Genomic DNA, 18,067 nt, shown 5'->3' on the forward strand with positions numbered 1-18,067 from the left:
TAACACTATATCATTTATTGTAATTCATAACATAAATCATTTCCATCTTCCTTCAGTTCAGTTTCTTCTCTCCCTTTGTCTGTGTAGGACAAGATGTTGCGAGTATTTGACCCCAGAGCCCAGCTGACACCTGTTCAGGTAAGTCCTCTTAGAAAGGCTTCACCACACTACATAAACACCTACGATGTGGAAATCAAATACAGCTTTCCAGCTTAGAAAATCCTTTATTTTATTCCGACAGAATTTGATGTAGGACTATTCAAACAGTTCAAGAAGGTAGATTTGAGTAAAAATAATTTTGGTCCCTGTCACTTCACTGCCATTTACTGTAAGCAGATTTTCTTTCCATGCTACATCTAGTGATAAACATGTTGACATTAACCCAGAGATCTTACCACTCACCACTTTCAGTGATTCATCTACTGGTGATTTACGGATGCAGTTGCTCCTCTCCTCTTCCCATGGATACCCATCCCATACTAAATCAGTGCGCACATGAACCTCTGCACTCACACCACTTCTTTTGAAAAGCTCTGACCAATGACAACCAGGCCTGAGCCGCAGAGGCCTCGGTCACAACCAGCAGCGATGAGAAAGTGGAGTGGTAGAACATTTGTGTGTTGAGGGAAGATGAAGATGAAGTGGGGAGGGTGAGTGTTGTGAGAGACTGGTCAGTGTAGAGCAAACGTTCTCACACATTTCAAGGGTGGACCTCCCAGGGTGTTTTAATTACAGAGATGCTTGGCACTGCCTCAGGCCGTGGGCTCTCTCATTTGTAAATACAAGGAATCCTGCAAAAACACTACTTGCTGCAGCAGATTACGTATTAGACCGCAGAAATACCTGGAAGGCACACCTGTATAGAAATATCTGTGTACATGTGTAGACTCTGTGTCTGTGTATATGCTTCCCTATGTGCTGTTCTGTGTGTGCTTTTAAACTTTTGACACCTTCATGAAAGGCGTACTGTTTCAGAGGTGGTGTGATGTCATTGACTCTGACAGGCAGGGAGCCAGCACTGAAACAGGTACATGTGGATTATTTTCTCTGTGGCACACTTACAACTGTATGCCTTTTACAAAACAGAGTGTGAGTGCAGTGCATGTGTGTCTGTGTTTGCTTTAGTAACATGAGCTGGGTCGGCTGGCTCCTCTCCAGCGTTTGAACGTGGATGTTTACATCAGGTGTATCAGTGTTGAAGTCCTTTTTAACGCACTGGTTTTCAGCAGCCCATTGGATTTTTCTGCACTGCAAGGAATCTCGCTGTCCCTCTCTCACTGCTCATGCAATGCAGACACGGCTTTTCAACAGTGCTCCAGATTGCCTGGATAAATACCATTCCAGATCCAGGGCCACTCCGTGTACTCATTTGAAGTAATTCAAATAAAATTGCTCTAAATTTGCAGTTAAATCACTCTGTGCAGGCAGAGGGACTCATTGGTTTAGACTGAATCAGTATTGGGTTATCTGTATGTCTGAAATGGTGTCTCCAATAAGAGCTCAGTGGTTACTGGTGGCGGGGACATACTGATGCTGGGACATTCCAGCCAAGTCTATGTCATTTTTGACTTCATTAGATAGTTGACAGTGGTGAGGCCGTATGTGGGAGAGAGGGAAAATAGATGTGACACGTCTTAAGGCGGATTTGAAACCAGGAATGTGTTTTAAGTTTTAACTTTTTTGGTTTGTGCTTTACACCAGTGGTTCCCATTGCCTGGGCCACTCGTAGTGGCATGCAACTAATTCCATTTACTCAATACTATAGCTGACTAAAGCACACTTTTAAGGTACTTGTACTTTACCTGCGTATTTCAGTTGTTTGTCACTTTATACTTTTACTTAACCATGTCCCAGAGGGACAAAATTAAAATACATATAATAAAATAAAATAAAATATAACAATAAAAGAATGAGTGGGGCCATTCTGCTGTGTAATGAGTCATTTTATTTCTGATGCTCTGTAGGTGTTGATACTTTTACTCAAGTAAATGCAGTTGTTTAAAGCAGAAAATCTGACTTGTTTTTTTACACAGTTTTATTGCTTCTTTCACTGATGACCAGGCCTTGAGGAAACAATGTGATTTGACCAATATATAAGTTATACAAACAAGTTTCATATGTGCTGCATTTTTCCTCATCTCTCCTTCATAAACACTTAATGGAGTTTCAATTAAAGTGGCTCATCAGTACAAGAGGTCTGTCACCACCACTTCTCAGCATTCGGCCGTACATGAAATCTTTGTGTGTGACCACTACCTGACTGTCTCACTGACAGATCTCTGTGGGTTTTTTTTAATTTAGCAAGTAGCCACAATGAAAGACAGGCCAAATAAAGTTGTTCCCCTTTTTGTTTAGTTTAGGTTTTATTCTTGCCCACTGTCTCTTTTGTGCACTCTCATTTCTTCCTGTCTTTCTCTGGCTGTCTCTCTCTGTCTTGTTCTCCCTGTTTTTTCAATTTTTTTTATCAAAATTGGCTGGTTCGCAACAAAATTGTCAATTTATAGCTTGTCTGCGGTGTAAAAAAGGTTGCGTCTGACTGCCGGGCCACCAGGAGAGTCAGGGATCATCCAGCCAAAGTCTACTAGTCTCTCGACACTCTCAGTGTTTTCTTTCTCTCTCTTTCTTTCTTTCTTTCTTTCTTTCTTTCTTTCTTTCTTCCCAACTCTCTCATTAATCCTCAGTGCCACAGAGAGGAGGCCCGCCAGCCTGAGTCAGCACACTGCCCTCTTCTGCACTACCCACATGGCTTCACCACCTCAGCTGAAGAAGAGTTAGGATCCAGATCAAAGCTATTAGAGGGTTGCCCTTCCCTTTTTGGGTTTGTGTGCTCCCTTGCTTTCTTGTTCTCCCTTCCTATCTCTCCTGCCGTGGGAGGCTTCAGTGTGGAGAACAGAGTGGGCAGAGCCTCACCCTGACAACTTTCAGATGTGCGACTCTCTCACTCTCTTTCTCTGGAGAATGGGAGAGCCGCCACCGCTCCTATTAACACCCCATCTGCTGGAGGAGGGTGTACATGTGGGCGATGAATCTTAAACACACTCTAATGCAATGAGGGCAGTAATTTGGATGCATGGTAGAATGTGAAGCTCTGATTTCTACATAGACCCACAAAGCAATATTCAAGACCATAAAACAACACAACACAGCATTTCACATTGTGTCAGTGGCTTAAAGGAAAATCCACATTGTTTGTGCCCGATGTGAGGACACATTCAAGCACTTTCTCCACTTTTCATTCTGATCAGTTTGTTGGTGTAGATGTGATGTGATGCCAGGGAAAGGCCAGCGTGGCCACAAAGTAAACAGAGAGGGGCAGAGAAGTGTCCAAACTATTTGAATTTGTAACCTCACTGGGAGGTCTGTTTGGCATCTCGCATGAGAGCCAGTCGGTTGTCTTCATCAAGAGAAGCCACAACTCTTCTCTGAAAAGATTTCTGGGGAGGGATAGCTCACGAATGCTGCGGAGCGTCAGAGTGAAGCGTAATCTTCTCTTTCTCTGAGGCGGAGAGAGTTTGAATTGTAGTACAGTAAGAGAAATATGTACATCTGAAAAACAGATTATCTGAGACAAAAGACGCTGATTCAGTATCACCAGTGCTTTTGCATGTTTCATGTGCTTTCATTTGATTATTTCCATCAAATGTTTTTGATCAATGTATTTTCTGCTACTAGTGTCTACCCCGAATGGTTTCTCAGGACAAAGATACACATCCCCATTGTTAGGCGTTTGCAGAGTTGGCCGAACTAGTCCCTAAGACTAGTTCTCTGACCATGTCAGCCATCAAAAGTGTTTCTGTGTGATCCAAACAGCCACACTGGAAGATGGAGTGAAAAGTCGTCTGTCATAGAAAGGGAGGTTGACATAGTATCGTTTAAAAATGATATTTTTTGAAGATGATATGTTCAGGCAGTCTCCCCAGAAAGACCTTCATGGTGTTGCTCTCAGTTGAAGACATGATAAACGCCACAAATAGTTGTGTAATAAAACAAACAAAAATAAGCTCGAGAAGAGTTCCTTGGCTCCTTTCTCATCTCTTCACAGCTGACCAATCGCTGCAAGACGGGAGTCCAAAAGTTTTGGAAAGTTACAATAATGGTTGGATGCAGCTCTCTTATGTCTGAATTTGTGAAACACAACTAGTGTATCATTTGTAGCCCTAATCAAAATCAGTCTGATTGTTTTTTTATGAAGCTCACTCATAAGGCCTGGAAAATACCGTGAAACCACATTCTATTTGTCACGTGTTTGCATTTAAATGGTTATCACTGGTAGATATTGAACTTGTGCTGCAACAGTGGACGTTTTGTTATTCAATACCAGATGAATCGAAATTTGTTCGCCAGTACCTCATTATTTATTGGAGGGAAACATTAGAATGTACTTTCAACAGGTTATCATGAGTTTTGCTCCATTCCATGTTGTTGTATTTAAAGTTTCTTGCCTGTTTTAGAACAGCTACCTGCCGTTAAACTTGGACATTTATTTACTAATTTTATTTGGGGCGGAGTTGTACCTACATGCCCCCCCATCCCGCAGCTCCTGTGTTGTACTGGTGTCCTGGTTGCACCCATGGCAGAGAGTTGAGTGGGGCTGGCTCATCCCTGTGGCCAGCAGGGAATTGGGTTCTCCTCTAGCCAGGTGGGGTAAATATAGGCCCTAATTACAGCCCTGCTCTCGCTGTATTTATGGGAAATAAGACTGTGCAGGGTAATTAAGGTCTTGGACAGGAGGAGTAGTATATACTGCATCTGTAATCACTGTGTGTGTGTGTGTGTGTGTGTGTATGTGTGTGTCTGTGTATGTGCACAAGCATACAGACGGTTGTATTTAGGTAGTTGGCACATTTGAGGGGAGTGTGTGTCCGCACATCTGGCATCTTTTTGCTTCCTGTGAATTTCAGATTTGAATTTTGTTTTGGTGTTGCTTTTCTGTTTGGCCTGACTTTCTCTTCCTTCCCCGGTCAACATCTAAGATAGTATGTTTCATACATCTACCGACATATCTCTTGTCTTAAAAATTACAAATAGACGTCAATCGTTACATCAATCACCAGCCTATGTCTGCTGGAGGACATGGCCACTTAAATCTTGAAAAATTAAAAGTGAAAAAGCAGCAAATGGCCAGTTAGTGAAACTGGAATTAACATTGTGTTATTAATCTGTCATATTAGTGCGTGAAGCTATTTAAATAATTAAAACTCGCACTCAAATCAATTAAGATCTTAGAATATTTTCCAGATATGAATTACACACAGTGTAAGGACAACAGTAGGGTGAACCATTGAGTACCAAAGACAAACATTATACAGAACATTAAAGCTGTTATTTTTTCCCCTCTCTTTGCTATACTGGGTTCTGCCCTCCCTGCCATAACATCCCTGCACGGGCCTCTTGTTTTGATGAGTTTCTTTCACATCTCCATGTAGCTGGGCCTCCACCCTGCTTTCCTGCACTGAGCTATATGACTCCTCAGACCCAGCACACAAGGAGAAGAGGCACATTCACTGACCTGGCCCCAGTGGGCTGAGGTGTTTTATGGATGGAGGGGCACGTGCCTTTGTGGGCATTTGTGTCTCCTCTCTTGTCTTATTGTATCTTTTTATATATCCACTATGCCTGTGTATTTGCTGAGTGTGTGTTTCTGTGTATGAGTGTGTGTTTCTGTGTATACCATGTGTGCTTCAAATTACAGTGCTGAAAATACCCCTCATAGTTTTGGGCCAGTGCTGGCCGTAGAGCTGTCGATCTGTGGTCGCTGGAAGAGGAGGGAGACAGGAAAAGGGAATAGTTTGCTGGACTTGGGGGCCAGATTCCTCTTTTTCAGCTCAAGCTTCTGCTGCTATGGGTGAAATTAGAGAGGACCACGGGCTGGAATGGGTTTGGACTTGAGGAGGGAACACTGGGCAAGGCCAAGAAAAAGCACAGTGGTTTCACTGCTATAGGTGGCTGCGAGCAGCCACTCATACCATCTTTTATATCCTGCCATAAATTACTCAGACTGAACTCCCTGGTAGGTGTGTGTGTCTGTGTGTGTGTGTGTATGTGTGTGTCTCCATACTTGGATTTCTCATCACAGGCATAATAAACTACATTTAGTGCATCTGTGTTATCTATGTGTCTTTGATTTCTTATAATTGGAAAAGTGTGTGTTTGGGAAATGGGGGGGCTGGTGTATGTGTGTGTCCATGCTCAGATTTCTCATTACAGGCAGAGTAAACTAGCAGCGGGCACAGTGAGCTTAGTGTGTGTGTGTGTGGACTCTGGCAGGCAGCACAATGAAGCTCTTTGACTGGACCAGTAGAGTTTAGTTTGTATCACAGATGTAAACCCAGAGGGAGAGACATGAAGGAGAAACATTCGGAGAGATGCCATGAATTAGAAGAACTTCATTTTGGTGTTTGTGCTCTATATTCTGTCGCTCTGATTCTGTGACTCAGTGAAATGAAATGAGGGATAAGCTGAATTGAGATGCCTGTGGTATGTTTTCTTCTGATTTTAGCTTTATTATAACCCAACTGATATATTGATAAGGCTGATATTATCAGTAGACACCATGACAGATATATTGGTATGATCCTTATGTTGGTAAAGATGCAAAAACAAAGTACGGTGCAATAACTTGCAGCAATATTGTCAAAAGAATTTCAACTCAAAGTCCATTTAGTAGCTGTTCTTGAGCTTTCCGTCATGTCTCAAGATTCTCATCAGAAGGCAAAGTTTCTAATTCTTCATTCAAGTTTAACATATTTTTGTTTAATTAGCATTTTTATTAATTAATATCTATAGTAAAATCTATGATGGTCTAATTTCTAGTGAAATACAGGAAAACTGCTGTAAATTAAATGTTAATTTAATGTTTACAGTTGCATCACCTTCAAGAATGAGATTGATATTTAAATGTTAAACATCTTGCCTTAGACATATTCAAACAAATCTATTTTAAAAACCAAATTTAGAGAAACATCCCTAACAAAACAGATTTTATTGGTTTTAGCGGTATGTTATTTGTTTATGTTGTAAGGAAAAACTATTGGCAAATATGTTGTTGTATGGTTTTTGTCATTCTTTTTCATTCAATTATTAACATACCTCAACATATTCTTCAAATCTAGTGCAGGCTCTGATTGAAGCCATCCCTGAGCTTTGAGCCCCAGGTTGGATGGTGGTGGAGGTCAAAGACAAACCTGTTGTTCAAGGTTCAAAAAAGTATCACATGAAATGTGCATCAGATGTCGATACAGATGTGAGAATTCCTTTCTCACTCTCAAAAATGCCTGCTACTCTACCGACAAATAATTTCTTCTCACAGAATGTCAGCACTTCCCAGAGAATGAGATTTTGATGCTTCCCGCAGAATGAAGCTTGTTTACAGTTTGGAGAATGTCTAATACTAACACCACAGGGGTACGCAGTCAACATTGTGAAACGTGAAATATAATGTCTATAACGAACAGGGGGTTATTCCAAGAATATGTCACATGTTTACTCAACACTGAGCTCCAGATTCCAGATACACAAGCTGCACAATTTTACCTGAAACGTAGCCAAAAATTGTTCTGTGTTTTTAAAAAACTTATTTCTCTGTAAAAGCCTGTATCAGTGACCATGCTTTGGCAGTAACAAGAACATTTGTGATAACAGGTGATTTAATGGCCAGTCTCACATGCACAATTCCTGCATGTGTGGTGTGGCTGTTGAACGCTGATTTCTGCTGCTGAATACTGTATGTGTTAAATGTCAATTTCTCTTTCCAAATATAAACATGTCATCACAGAAATATTCCCCTGTACAAACAGCGGCATTCCCCTCATAACATTTTTGCCTCCCCACTGAATATGAGACGCACAATTTAACACAGTAGTGCAAGATAACATATAAACTAACTTTGCAAATATTGACAGTGATGGCTGGGAAACAATTTTTTTTTTTTTTCTTCCTAGAAACTCCATGATGCACTCACATCCACCACTTCTTGTAGAAATCTTCATGCAGAGAAAAGGCACCTGGCATGAAATCCAGTATGTTGTTACTAACCAGTGTAATCTGTGTGACTTTTGACCTCCTTAGGGTTGAAAGAAATTTCCCTTTATGTTGTCAGAGCTTGTCTTGGCATTTCAGCCATTGCCTTGCTGCATCAAAATGCATTTATTCATACAGTGTGTTGACATACTCGGGATGAGATCATTTTTGCAGATCTGTTTTGTTTTTGTGCACAGATGTCTCCTTCTGTCTCTCCCTGCCTTCTCTCGCCCCTCTATCTTCACTCCCGTGGTTTGTCTCTGTGCACTTGCCATCTTTCCCAGTCACCCCCCACCCGGGGCTTTGTGCCTGCAGGACCTGGTAAGATCCAGTGGTTAACTTAGCCCAGATGTTTTGCCCCCCTCCTTTTCTTTTTTCCCTTCTCTCTCTCTCCATCTCTCAGCTCCCTGTGTTACTGGCTGCCCCACTGCCAGTGTTAGTTAAAGGCTGAGGGAATCTAGCCAGGCTGACAGGAGTCTTTCCTAATGAGGGGGCAGGGGTTTTGTTGTCATGGACAGCTCAGCAAAAACAGTGACATAAAATCTGGTTATTCCATTTGCAGAACTGGATGGAGTTTGTCTCAGTTATGATTGATCCTTCAGTCCTCAGTCTGTGCATATTTTCTTAGTAAATAAAGAGATAATCTTGCCTTGGGTTTGGTTTGATATCGTGTTTGAGTTATGTTTTGTGTGTCAAGGTATAAACAGAAAGACGGCTTGATGAATGTTGGTCACTCTGGTTGCTGGAGAAGGAACTGAGGGAGGGGAGGCAAGAAGCGCAGGGATGGGGATTTGGATGATAAGATTTGAAGTTTGAAAGGGTTTTAGCTGCTTTAGCTAATGAACAGAGTTTGTCTTTGTATATGTGTGTGTTGTTTGTGTAAGTGTTTGTGGTGGTGTGTGCTCTGGGGGTGGTGCTGCTGAAGTATTTTGTTTGGAGGAAAGGGGTAAGAGTGGGTGCCAGCTGGCAGTGATGGAGCTCTTTGCTCACATGTGTGTGTTGTTTGTGAGCGGAGGCCTCATTAGTGAGCTCTGTGCTCTGGGACTCTTAGTTTCCAACTAATTAAGACCTTACGCCCACATGTGGGTGACACCTGGAGTCAAAAATGGATGACGATTAGCTCTTTGTCCTGCCACATCCTGAGAGTGAAGATTCATTATCATGGGAATTAGTGTCCTCTTCAGCTGTCAGTCATATGTTGTCTGAATTTTGGTGGGTTTTTTTCTGAGTTTAGGGAAGAGAAGCTGAAAAAACGAAGCCAAGGAGAAAGATTTAATAATGAATTAATCACTGTTACTTGGTAAATGAGGTAAGTTCACATGGGAATCGCTTGTTTTGGGAATGTGGCAAGTTTTTGTCATCATTTTTAAAGGGGAGAGACAACCTTTTGATTTAATATAAGAAATGAATCATAACGTTGACATCAGCACTTCCAAAGCAGCACAGTTTCAGCATCTCACAGCTCCCATGTGACTTCACCTCAGTTTGGCTTTTTTATCTCCTCTTCCCTTTTCAGGAACCACAATGTGGTTTTAATCACCATCTGCATTGCTTTGCTTAGATTATCCATTTTATTTCAAACGGTAAATTGTGTCTCTGTCTTTGCTTTAAACTTGGCCAAAGTCTGCAGCTTCTGGAGGTATTACAAGAGCGGGGAGAGTTCAGTCTTTTTCGGTCTTTTCACAGCCAGAGCAGCAGAATGAGGTGTGAATTGGCTTGTTGTTGATCTTCTGTACCTTGTGTTGTTTTACGAATGATCAATTACTGTGGTTTTCTTTGTTAAGTGTGTGGTTTTGGGGCATGCGAGTAGCTGAAAGCAGCAGGCGCTGTTTGTGTGTGAAGTGATGTTTGTCCTGAGAGTGGGGAACAGGTGGGAATGTGTGCGCCAGTTGATTACATACAGGGCATAATGCTATGTGCGTATAGTGACAGACACAGCTGAGACCAACCTCAGAGCGCTCTGAGGGGAATAAAGTGCAGTGTGAGCTCCATCCGTGGCGAGGCTAGCTGACCTTAGTTTGACCATACACTGGTGTTTCAATTAGACTGTGTTTCCTTCATATGCTAGCTTAATCACACTGCGGGTTAGCAAGTTTCCATTCTTCAGCACTCTTTAGCAGCTGTAATTATTAGGAACAGCCAAAACGCTATACAGTTTTCAAAACTTTAATCCAATTCTCTCCAGTACCCTTGTTGAATGTAATGTCAAAGTCATTATTCTGTGAGAAAATGAAATTGTTTATATGGTGGTTATATATAATTAGAGATAATATATAATTAGAGATAATTGATCTGCTATTTAGCAGAACAGATCAAGTGAAATAACAGCAAAGTGGTGTTTCAGTGAAATTCAACAAATTCTAGCCATAAATCACTGGTGTCATGAGAGAATGTAGGCAGAAGAATCACTATATGAGTATCAAATAAGATTAAGTACAGTTTAATATGGGATCAGTCTGTTTTAGAGAGATGGATGGATGGATGGATGGATGGATGGATGGATGGATGGATGGATGGATGGACGGACAGACTATTTTGATGCCGCATGGGGAAATTTACTTGTCAAACAGCAGCACAAACATAAATTACACAATAACCCTGGTACAGCATCAACATGTTAAACACAAAGTTGAGCAAACTGACTCATCGGACACAAACTGACTCATCAATCGGTTACAATCGCTACTAACTTTGATGCTATTCAGAAGGTCCTCATTTTAATGCTACTCATCATAAACAGCAGTGAAAGCTGCAGAATACAAAGTCTCCAAGGTACAATTTGGACAGCCCCCTGAGGATATTTCCCCCCATAATGTCTCCCAAGGGTTATTTTAGAAAAATGCACTGTGGCCCAGTGCAGCTGCTGTTCTCCACGTGTTATGAGAATGGGACACAGGTGTGCATACCTGCACTGATGCTGAATGTTTTTCTTCTCGGAGGCCAAAGAAAATGAGCAGTGTCCTCTAACATAATGAGTTCCTAACAGGGGAAACAGTTGAGCACAGGGGGCCCTGATATCTGGCTCACACGTGTCTTATAAATGCCACATCCTTTTCCAACAAAAGCCAGCTTTGGTCATCTTTTACTAATTGAGCTGCTTAAGACAAGAGGTTGTGCTGCAATTTGTGGTTTCATGCAAGAGCTAAATTGAAGTTCACCCTGAGTGAAGCTGTTGAGTTTTGGGGTAAAGTTAGCATTAGGGGGAGTGTCATAGCATGGAATTCTCCATAGAGCGGTGTGAGCAGCAGCAGGAGATTGAGCTGTTCGTTAGCACTGTGTAAATGAGGTAATTAATCAAGCTGTCAGTCAGCTGCACCATGCTCTTCTACTGCACATACAGCGTGTCAGGGGTCAACACTTGAGCTCTGGGCATTGAAATGATACCTAGTGTTTAAAGTATGGACACCTCAGCACTGGCTAGCATGTCACACACTTGGGTTATCTCATTGCGCGTTAATGTCCCTTTAGGCTAACACCTGCTGCTGTAATTATAATCACATCAAACTTGTTTTTCTTCCATTCATTGTTGAATTTATCTTGAATGATTTCTCAAGACCTTGAATTTGATGCAAAAAGTTCCACGATCACACTTTGATTACAGCAAACAAATAGTAGATTAAGAAAGGATTGTAAGCCTCCAGTATTTACACAGGGTAAAGGATTCCATGATTATACACAAATGACATGAATGTGACATGCCTCGCACACATGTGCCTCCTGAGCGTATCCCACTGTGCGCAATTCATGCTTCTATACAAATGTGTGGGGGTACTTTGAAGATGTGAAGCCTCTATGATGTGGTTTCAGGGAGGGAATAAAGCCAGCCAACTGTATCTGTTGCCAGCTATGAAAGAGCTGTAAATGACAACAGGCAGTGAAGGGCTGGGTAAGGCCCGTAAGGCCATAGGGACTGGGGAGCTTCATGGTGTCTCCAACAGTGTGAGCATGATTAGCGGTGTTGTATGCTCCTGCTGTGTCTAATACACCCTGTCTTAATAAGAAACCCTCCAAAGAGTCATCTCTTTGTTTTTACAGAGCAGGTCTGGCTTGCAGATTCTCATCAGCCCTGGGTGTCTGAGTTCTTGCTGTCGTCAGCAGCGTCATTCTTTCCTCTGTCATTTGTGCCTTGTCCTGCCCGATGGATCTCTGTTTGGACTTAAAGGACCAAGCCACTAAGTGCATCTCTAGAATATTCATTGCTTGAACTCCAACCACAATAACCATCAAAAACTCTGGAGATCACCAAACATACACTCGAAATCTCCTCTGGCTCTCTAGTGCTTCTCTTGGACTGAAATGTAGATTCGGGCAATTCAGTGGTCCCGTTAATCATGTTAGTTCCAGGAACTGACTAGTTCTGTATGGGGCTCTGATCCAAGACCAGTCTCTGTGACCTTGGGTAGTTTTCCCAGAGGGGGCCCTCTGCCAGGAGGCACAGTGCTGCCAGTCCCCCCAAAGTGCTGGGGAATTACTTCCAATGTATTGTCCCCCAGGCCCCAGAGGGGTGACCACAGCCCTGACTGGCACAGTTAACTGGCAGGATCTCTGACTGTAGCCACACAGCCCAATTAGCACCGTGGCTCAATAATCACAGCCTTTCTACCACTTCAGTGTTTCATTTCACTTAGCAGGACAGTTAAACTGATTTGTTTTCCTAGCCTTGACCAAAACTCACAATGCAAGTCTGCCTTACTGTGCCTGAAACCTAGTTTTTTAAATACATTAGCGAGGACTGGTTGGAAAACATTTTACAACATCTTGGTGTATAATTCTTGAATTTACTAATAAAATAAGACAACACCATGTGATTAAGTGATTATTTACTTCCCGTAATTCCATTTTTACACCACTAGTGTAGCTGGCCCTGGATGTGGGAGCTTTCAGAGTCTGAGAATCTCCCATCAATCAATTATGTTTAGGCAGTTGGCCTCTCCCTGTCTGTAGTCATCCAAAAAAAGCAAAATAAAAAGCATGTGATCTTTGGCTCAATCCATGCACTGGCTCAGGCTTGATAATGGTTTTTACACCTGCCCCACAGATTTTTCTCACAAATACACATGCTAGATAAGATTACTTTTTCACAACCACCAAATTGCAATGGGCAGGACATACAGTACTTCAATGTTTATTTGTTTTCAAACATTCACTTCCATTGATCTCTGTCAAATGGCACATCCTGGAAAGGTTTGCTTTTGAAAGATTCCCTTGCAATTGATAGACCATGGCCTTTTAAGATATGCCTGCTGCCAAGCTGTGTGGGCAACACACAGACTCCTCCTTATTCTTGCAAATAGGTAAACCTTTGAAGGGAGGAAGGCATCTAAAGAGGGTTTACACTTTATTTTTAACCCCTAGCTCACTGTTGTAGATACATGTTAGATAGGGAGAAAGACGAAAATAGAAATCGAATGCCAATTTAAATACACAAAATGTTGAAAATATGTTTTCTCTACCCAAAAGATAAAAAACTAACATAATACAAAATGATTGTAGCCATTTTCATTTTGGCGATCTGGGAAGTGTCTGAATTTTAATGTTGATAGAACAGAGATTGCAGCAAACAAATGAGTGTAGCAGTGGTGGAGGTATGGTAGCACAGTGCCAGCTCTTGAAAGCCTACACTGGTGAGAAAGTAGGGCCTGCCTGTATTTTTAGCCTCTCATGGATGCACACATCTTATACTCCATACAGCCCCTGATCACCTTACTAACCTGTGCTCTAGCTCTCTTTACCTCTTTTTCACTGCATTTCTTTCCCCTTTCTTTCCTGACATCTCAGCATTTTCTTCTTTTTTTTTAGCTCCTGCCATCCACTATCCAAAAGGGAATTGATCTCTTGTTAAACCCCCCTTTTCCATCTACCTCTTTTCCCCCTCTTGATTTATTTTTCCATTGGGTAGACTGATTTCTGGGGCCAGTATTTTTTCCTGCCTTCCTAAAACACAGGGTGACGTCTTTGTGGCGGGCAGTCGGTGGCAATCAGTCACAAAGTCTCCATGGAGCACAGAAGCTGAGCCAGCCCTCTGTACTGTTGGCTAGACGCGTAATTATTGACACGGAGGACTAATTCATGATACTGTTAGAGAGTTTTGGGCTTTAGCTTTCAAGCTGAATCGATTACTCGATTAACTGAGTGGTTGAAAATAGATAACTTGATAATTGATTAATCGTGCAAGAAAAAAGAATGTGGTTCCAACTTTCCAAATGCAAAGATTTGCTGGCTTTCTTTGTCTTATCTGATAGTAAACTGAATATCTGTGGGTTTTTTCAATTAGACAAAATATCTGATGATGTCACCTGGGACTCTCTGAAACTATGATGGACATTTTTGTGATAGTTCATAGACCAAAAAATCAATCGGTCAATCAAGAAAATTATTTACAGACGAACTGATAATGAAAACAATTGCTGGTTGCAGCCCTGCTAAGGTGCATGCAGAAATAAGATTTATTTATGGGCTAAATGTAGCTTTCGGTTGCCATTTGATCTGTTACGATTTCAGTCTTTTCTGAGGCACAAAGTAAAACTGTAACAACATTCATGACAGCATTGCACCTGACACCTTATAATAAAGAAAATATAGGATATGTGATACATAGGACATGTAGCATTGAGGAGTGTGCAGGATGAAATTGAGGAAATCCCTCCCTGATCCCTCTAAGATTGATGTGCCTTGTGTTTAAAACCAAGAGTGCAGTATTTTTTTTCACTGTTCACCTCTCTGTTCCCTTTCCACCTCTGTGTCCTATCTTTATCCCTTCACACTTGTTCCAATTATGGCTAGAAAGAAGAGTAAAAGGACAGAAAAGAAGAAAATCCAGACAACTGGTGCAAGGAAAAGACTTCTGGATTTCCCATTCTAGTTGGATACTATATTTAACTGGGGATCAGTCCAGTTTGTATCACTGGACCCTCCCCAACACAGCTTGCTTGCCTGGTGTCTGCAGAGGAGACCTGGCCCCGTAGCTGTGCTCATTGTCTCGTTGGCTCACGTCGCAGCTAGATTTTTACTGCACAGCGTCTTCTCATTTGCTGACACAAAGGAAATTAAATGAGGGAAAGAATGACTGCAGGCAAAGCAGATATGAAAAATGGATGATGGCAGAAACAGTCTGTGAGGTGAATCAGTAGACGTTCTACTTGGCTGAAATTTGAAGTTACAAATTGGTTATTATTTTGTATTTGTATTGTAATTTTGCAACTAATGAAACCAGTTGGAAATTGCATTTATAGTGTAACCTGACACTCTTGCGAATTGTCAGTTCAAAATGAATGAGTCTCACATGTCAGCGGGACCACTTCTCAGATTCATGCTATTACAGCTGCACCTAAGGATTTACTCCATGTTGTCATTCCCATAGATTACACCGCTCCCCCACCTTCTGACCTTGCACATTAATTTTCATCTTCAGGAAAGGAGAGAGCAGAGAAAAGAGGAGTATGGAAAAATGAGAGAACGGCTTGCGGCTTCTGGACTTTTTGGAGAAATGAGTGAAATGTAAGATGGTTCCAATTAACGGAGAAAAAGTGGCAGCAGGCTGCAGAGGAAATGAAAGAATAAAATGGCCAGTTTGATTCCCCCCCCCCCCTCCTTTCTGTGCTATTCCTAGAAGCCTGTCTGCTCCTGTGAAGTCACAGCTACATTCAAGATAGTGAATCCTGACTCAGAAACACAACTGAAATGGACCATGAAGACAGAACAGGATGAAGAAAATCCAGTAATTGCTGAAAAGACTAATTAGCCGTAGATGAAAAGACTGAGAGGGAGTCTGTTTCAGGGGTGATGAAAGCTACAGTTATTGATTGGAGGAGGGGAAATTGGGGGGGGGCAGTGGAAAGATGGAGAGTAGAGAAAATGAGGAGCAGGTTAATGAGATGAGTGGCTGCAGCTGGGGTTATACTGTATGTGGTGTAGTGTTGTATATTAGACTCAGCACAGCACAGCAGGGACAAGCACAAGGGCAGACAGACAGCTTTTGTTACCATAAACTTCAGTCACAGACTACACAGGAAAAACATGCATATTCACCACTAAACTCTGAGTCTTGGAATGAACTTTTTAAACAGGTGAAACAAGTCTGAATTTCTTGAAGGAAAAGTCTGACTTTTGGAAAATATGTTATCATGTCTGTACGATATAGATGACACTACCACCAGCAGCTGCTTAGCTTAGCTTAGAATTAAGACTGGAAATAGGGGAAGCAGCTAACCTGGCTCTGTCCATCCAAGTTTTTATATGGATTAAACATGCAGAAAGCAAACGAAAGTTTGAACGTTTGAACATTTGATTGACACTTAAACACCTATTATCTGTCATGAAGATCTGCCATTAGAATGCATTATAAGTCTGGATGAAGTTAGGAAAATAAGCACTTGATCTTCCAGCACACTGCATTAATTTCTGGACCACTGGCACTTATTGTTAGATACTTAACACCCCTACTGAGCTGATACACAGAGCGGTGGAAAGACAGACAGACAGAGAGTCAGCGAGGGGGATGGAGGGAGATGCAGAGATTGTGATAGTTCCCATATGTGCATACAGACACCTGATATTAGTCCCGGTGGGTGAATCAACATTCTCCGTGAGTGACACAGATGTGCGCTCCGTCTGTTCAGAAGTTCAGAAGTTAAAAAGCTGAGGGAGAAGGACAGAAGGAAATGGAGTGATCCTCATTTGTTTATAGTGGGAGAGGATATTTAATAGACCTATAAAACCATAATTGGCTAGACTGCTGACTGGCACTTTTCTGCGTCTGCAAAGTGTTTAACCTGAGTCTAAACCCTGTCTGGTGTCGTTTGAGTTGGAGTAGCGAGGGAGCCAGGGACACTTTGATCCTTTTTTTTCCACTCTCGTTGTAGCTATTAATCCTACTCCATTACATTCACTATTTAACTGTCTGAAAAATATTTTTTCACCTCTTGATGCACACACCTGTGTTGGTAATATTCTTTTCCCAGATGTGATGTCATTTCCTCTACTTCCTTTATTGTGTATCCGAGCTAGTCATTCGAGCAGGTGTAACTGATTCTTTACACCTCCTCTGTGTATTTTGTCAAGTCATGAACCATTCCTCTCCTCTCTCTGTCCTTCTGTGTGAATTCCATCCTTGGATCCTTTGTTCTGCTGCTAAGGAAAACATTAGTCTTATTTTTCCCTTTTTTCTGTCTCTCCCTCCCCCACTCTTTTCTCCCCCGTTTTCAAGTGTGTCATGATCGATTTGTAGCATGTCAGTAAGGTTCAGCCATGAGGAGGGAGGGGGGGGGCTCTAGGTGAATGGGATTTGAGTTAAATTTATGACTGCAGAGGAGAGATACTGTTTGGCAACATTTATATACACACACACACAAGGTCCAGATGTTGTGTCCTCTGGCTGCCCCGTGTTAGTAGCTTTGTGCAGCTCTCTGACGGCTGCGTTACGCTTCCTTAAGCTGAAACACTGTTTATTGGAAAGGGTGAGCGGAGGCCCAGCACAAAGCCCTAATCCGCTGTTGCACTTCTGTCGCTCCAGCCGCCAAGCCCTGATGACATCTCTGTTAAAAGGCTCAAAGCTGCACGTGCCTTCAGGTCCGGGTGAAGGATGACATCATGGCGGTGCGATCTATGGAGGATGTATAGCTGTCTGCAGTGAGAGATGTCAGGCCAGTTTATTTGCCTTCAGCCCTGGAGCTGGCTGGCTCAGGCAGCGTAGTGAAGGCCTGAGGGATGCTGTAATGGTAAAACTAAGCCTGTCTGCTATAGAGACGGTTCACAGAAAGGTGATATATTTTCGGGTATTCCTTTTTATTGATCCCTTGAAAGAGAAATATGTCTTTTAGTCTTCCCCAGGTCTAAAGGCAGGATAAATATGGGTGCGTTGTGAAACTTGCAGACAATCCTAATTGCCTTTTTAGCCCTACTGGTGGCATGGCTCTAGGGATGGCAGTGTCCACCACAAGCGTGAAGCATAGCTGTGCCTAAATAGAATATGGCGAAAAGTGATGTTGCAGAATTTATGCTGTTTACTCCTGCATGTAATATGTTCACAATTGTAATCTCCTGTTGTTAT

The 18,067-nt window shown here is 42.1% G+C and overlaps 1 protein-coding gene across 1 annotated transcript in view; it reads left to right on the top strand.

Moving 5' to 3' along the window:
• Positions 1-18,067, top strand: part of coro7 (coronin 7) — a 105,298-nt gene that overhangs the window by 9,308 nt on the left and 77,923 nt on the right. The window contains exon 7 of the mRNA XM_071473625.1: positions 88-138. Coding sequence (XP_071329726.1) covers positions 88-138 — 51 coding nt within the window. The remainder of the gene's footprint in view (positions 1-87; positions 139-18,067) is intronic.

Source organism: Trachinotus anak, unplaced genomic scaffold (assembly GCF_046630095.1).
Source record: "Trachinotus anak isolate AG129_WGS33_773 ecotype Australia unplaced genomic scaffold, CSIRO_AGI_Tana_v1 ptg000003l, whole genome shotgun sequence".
Lineage (NCBI taxonomy): Eukaryota > Metazoa > Chordata > Actinopteri > Carangiformes > Carangidae > Trachinotus > Trachinotus anak.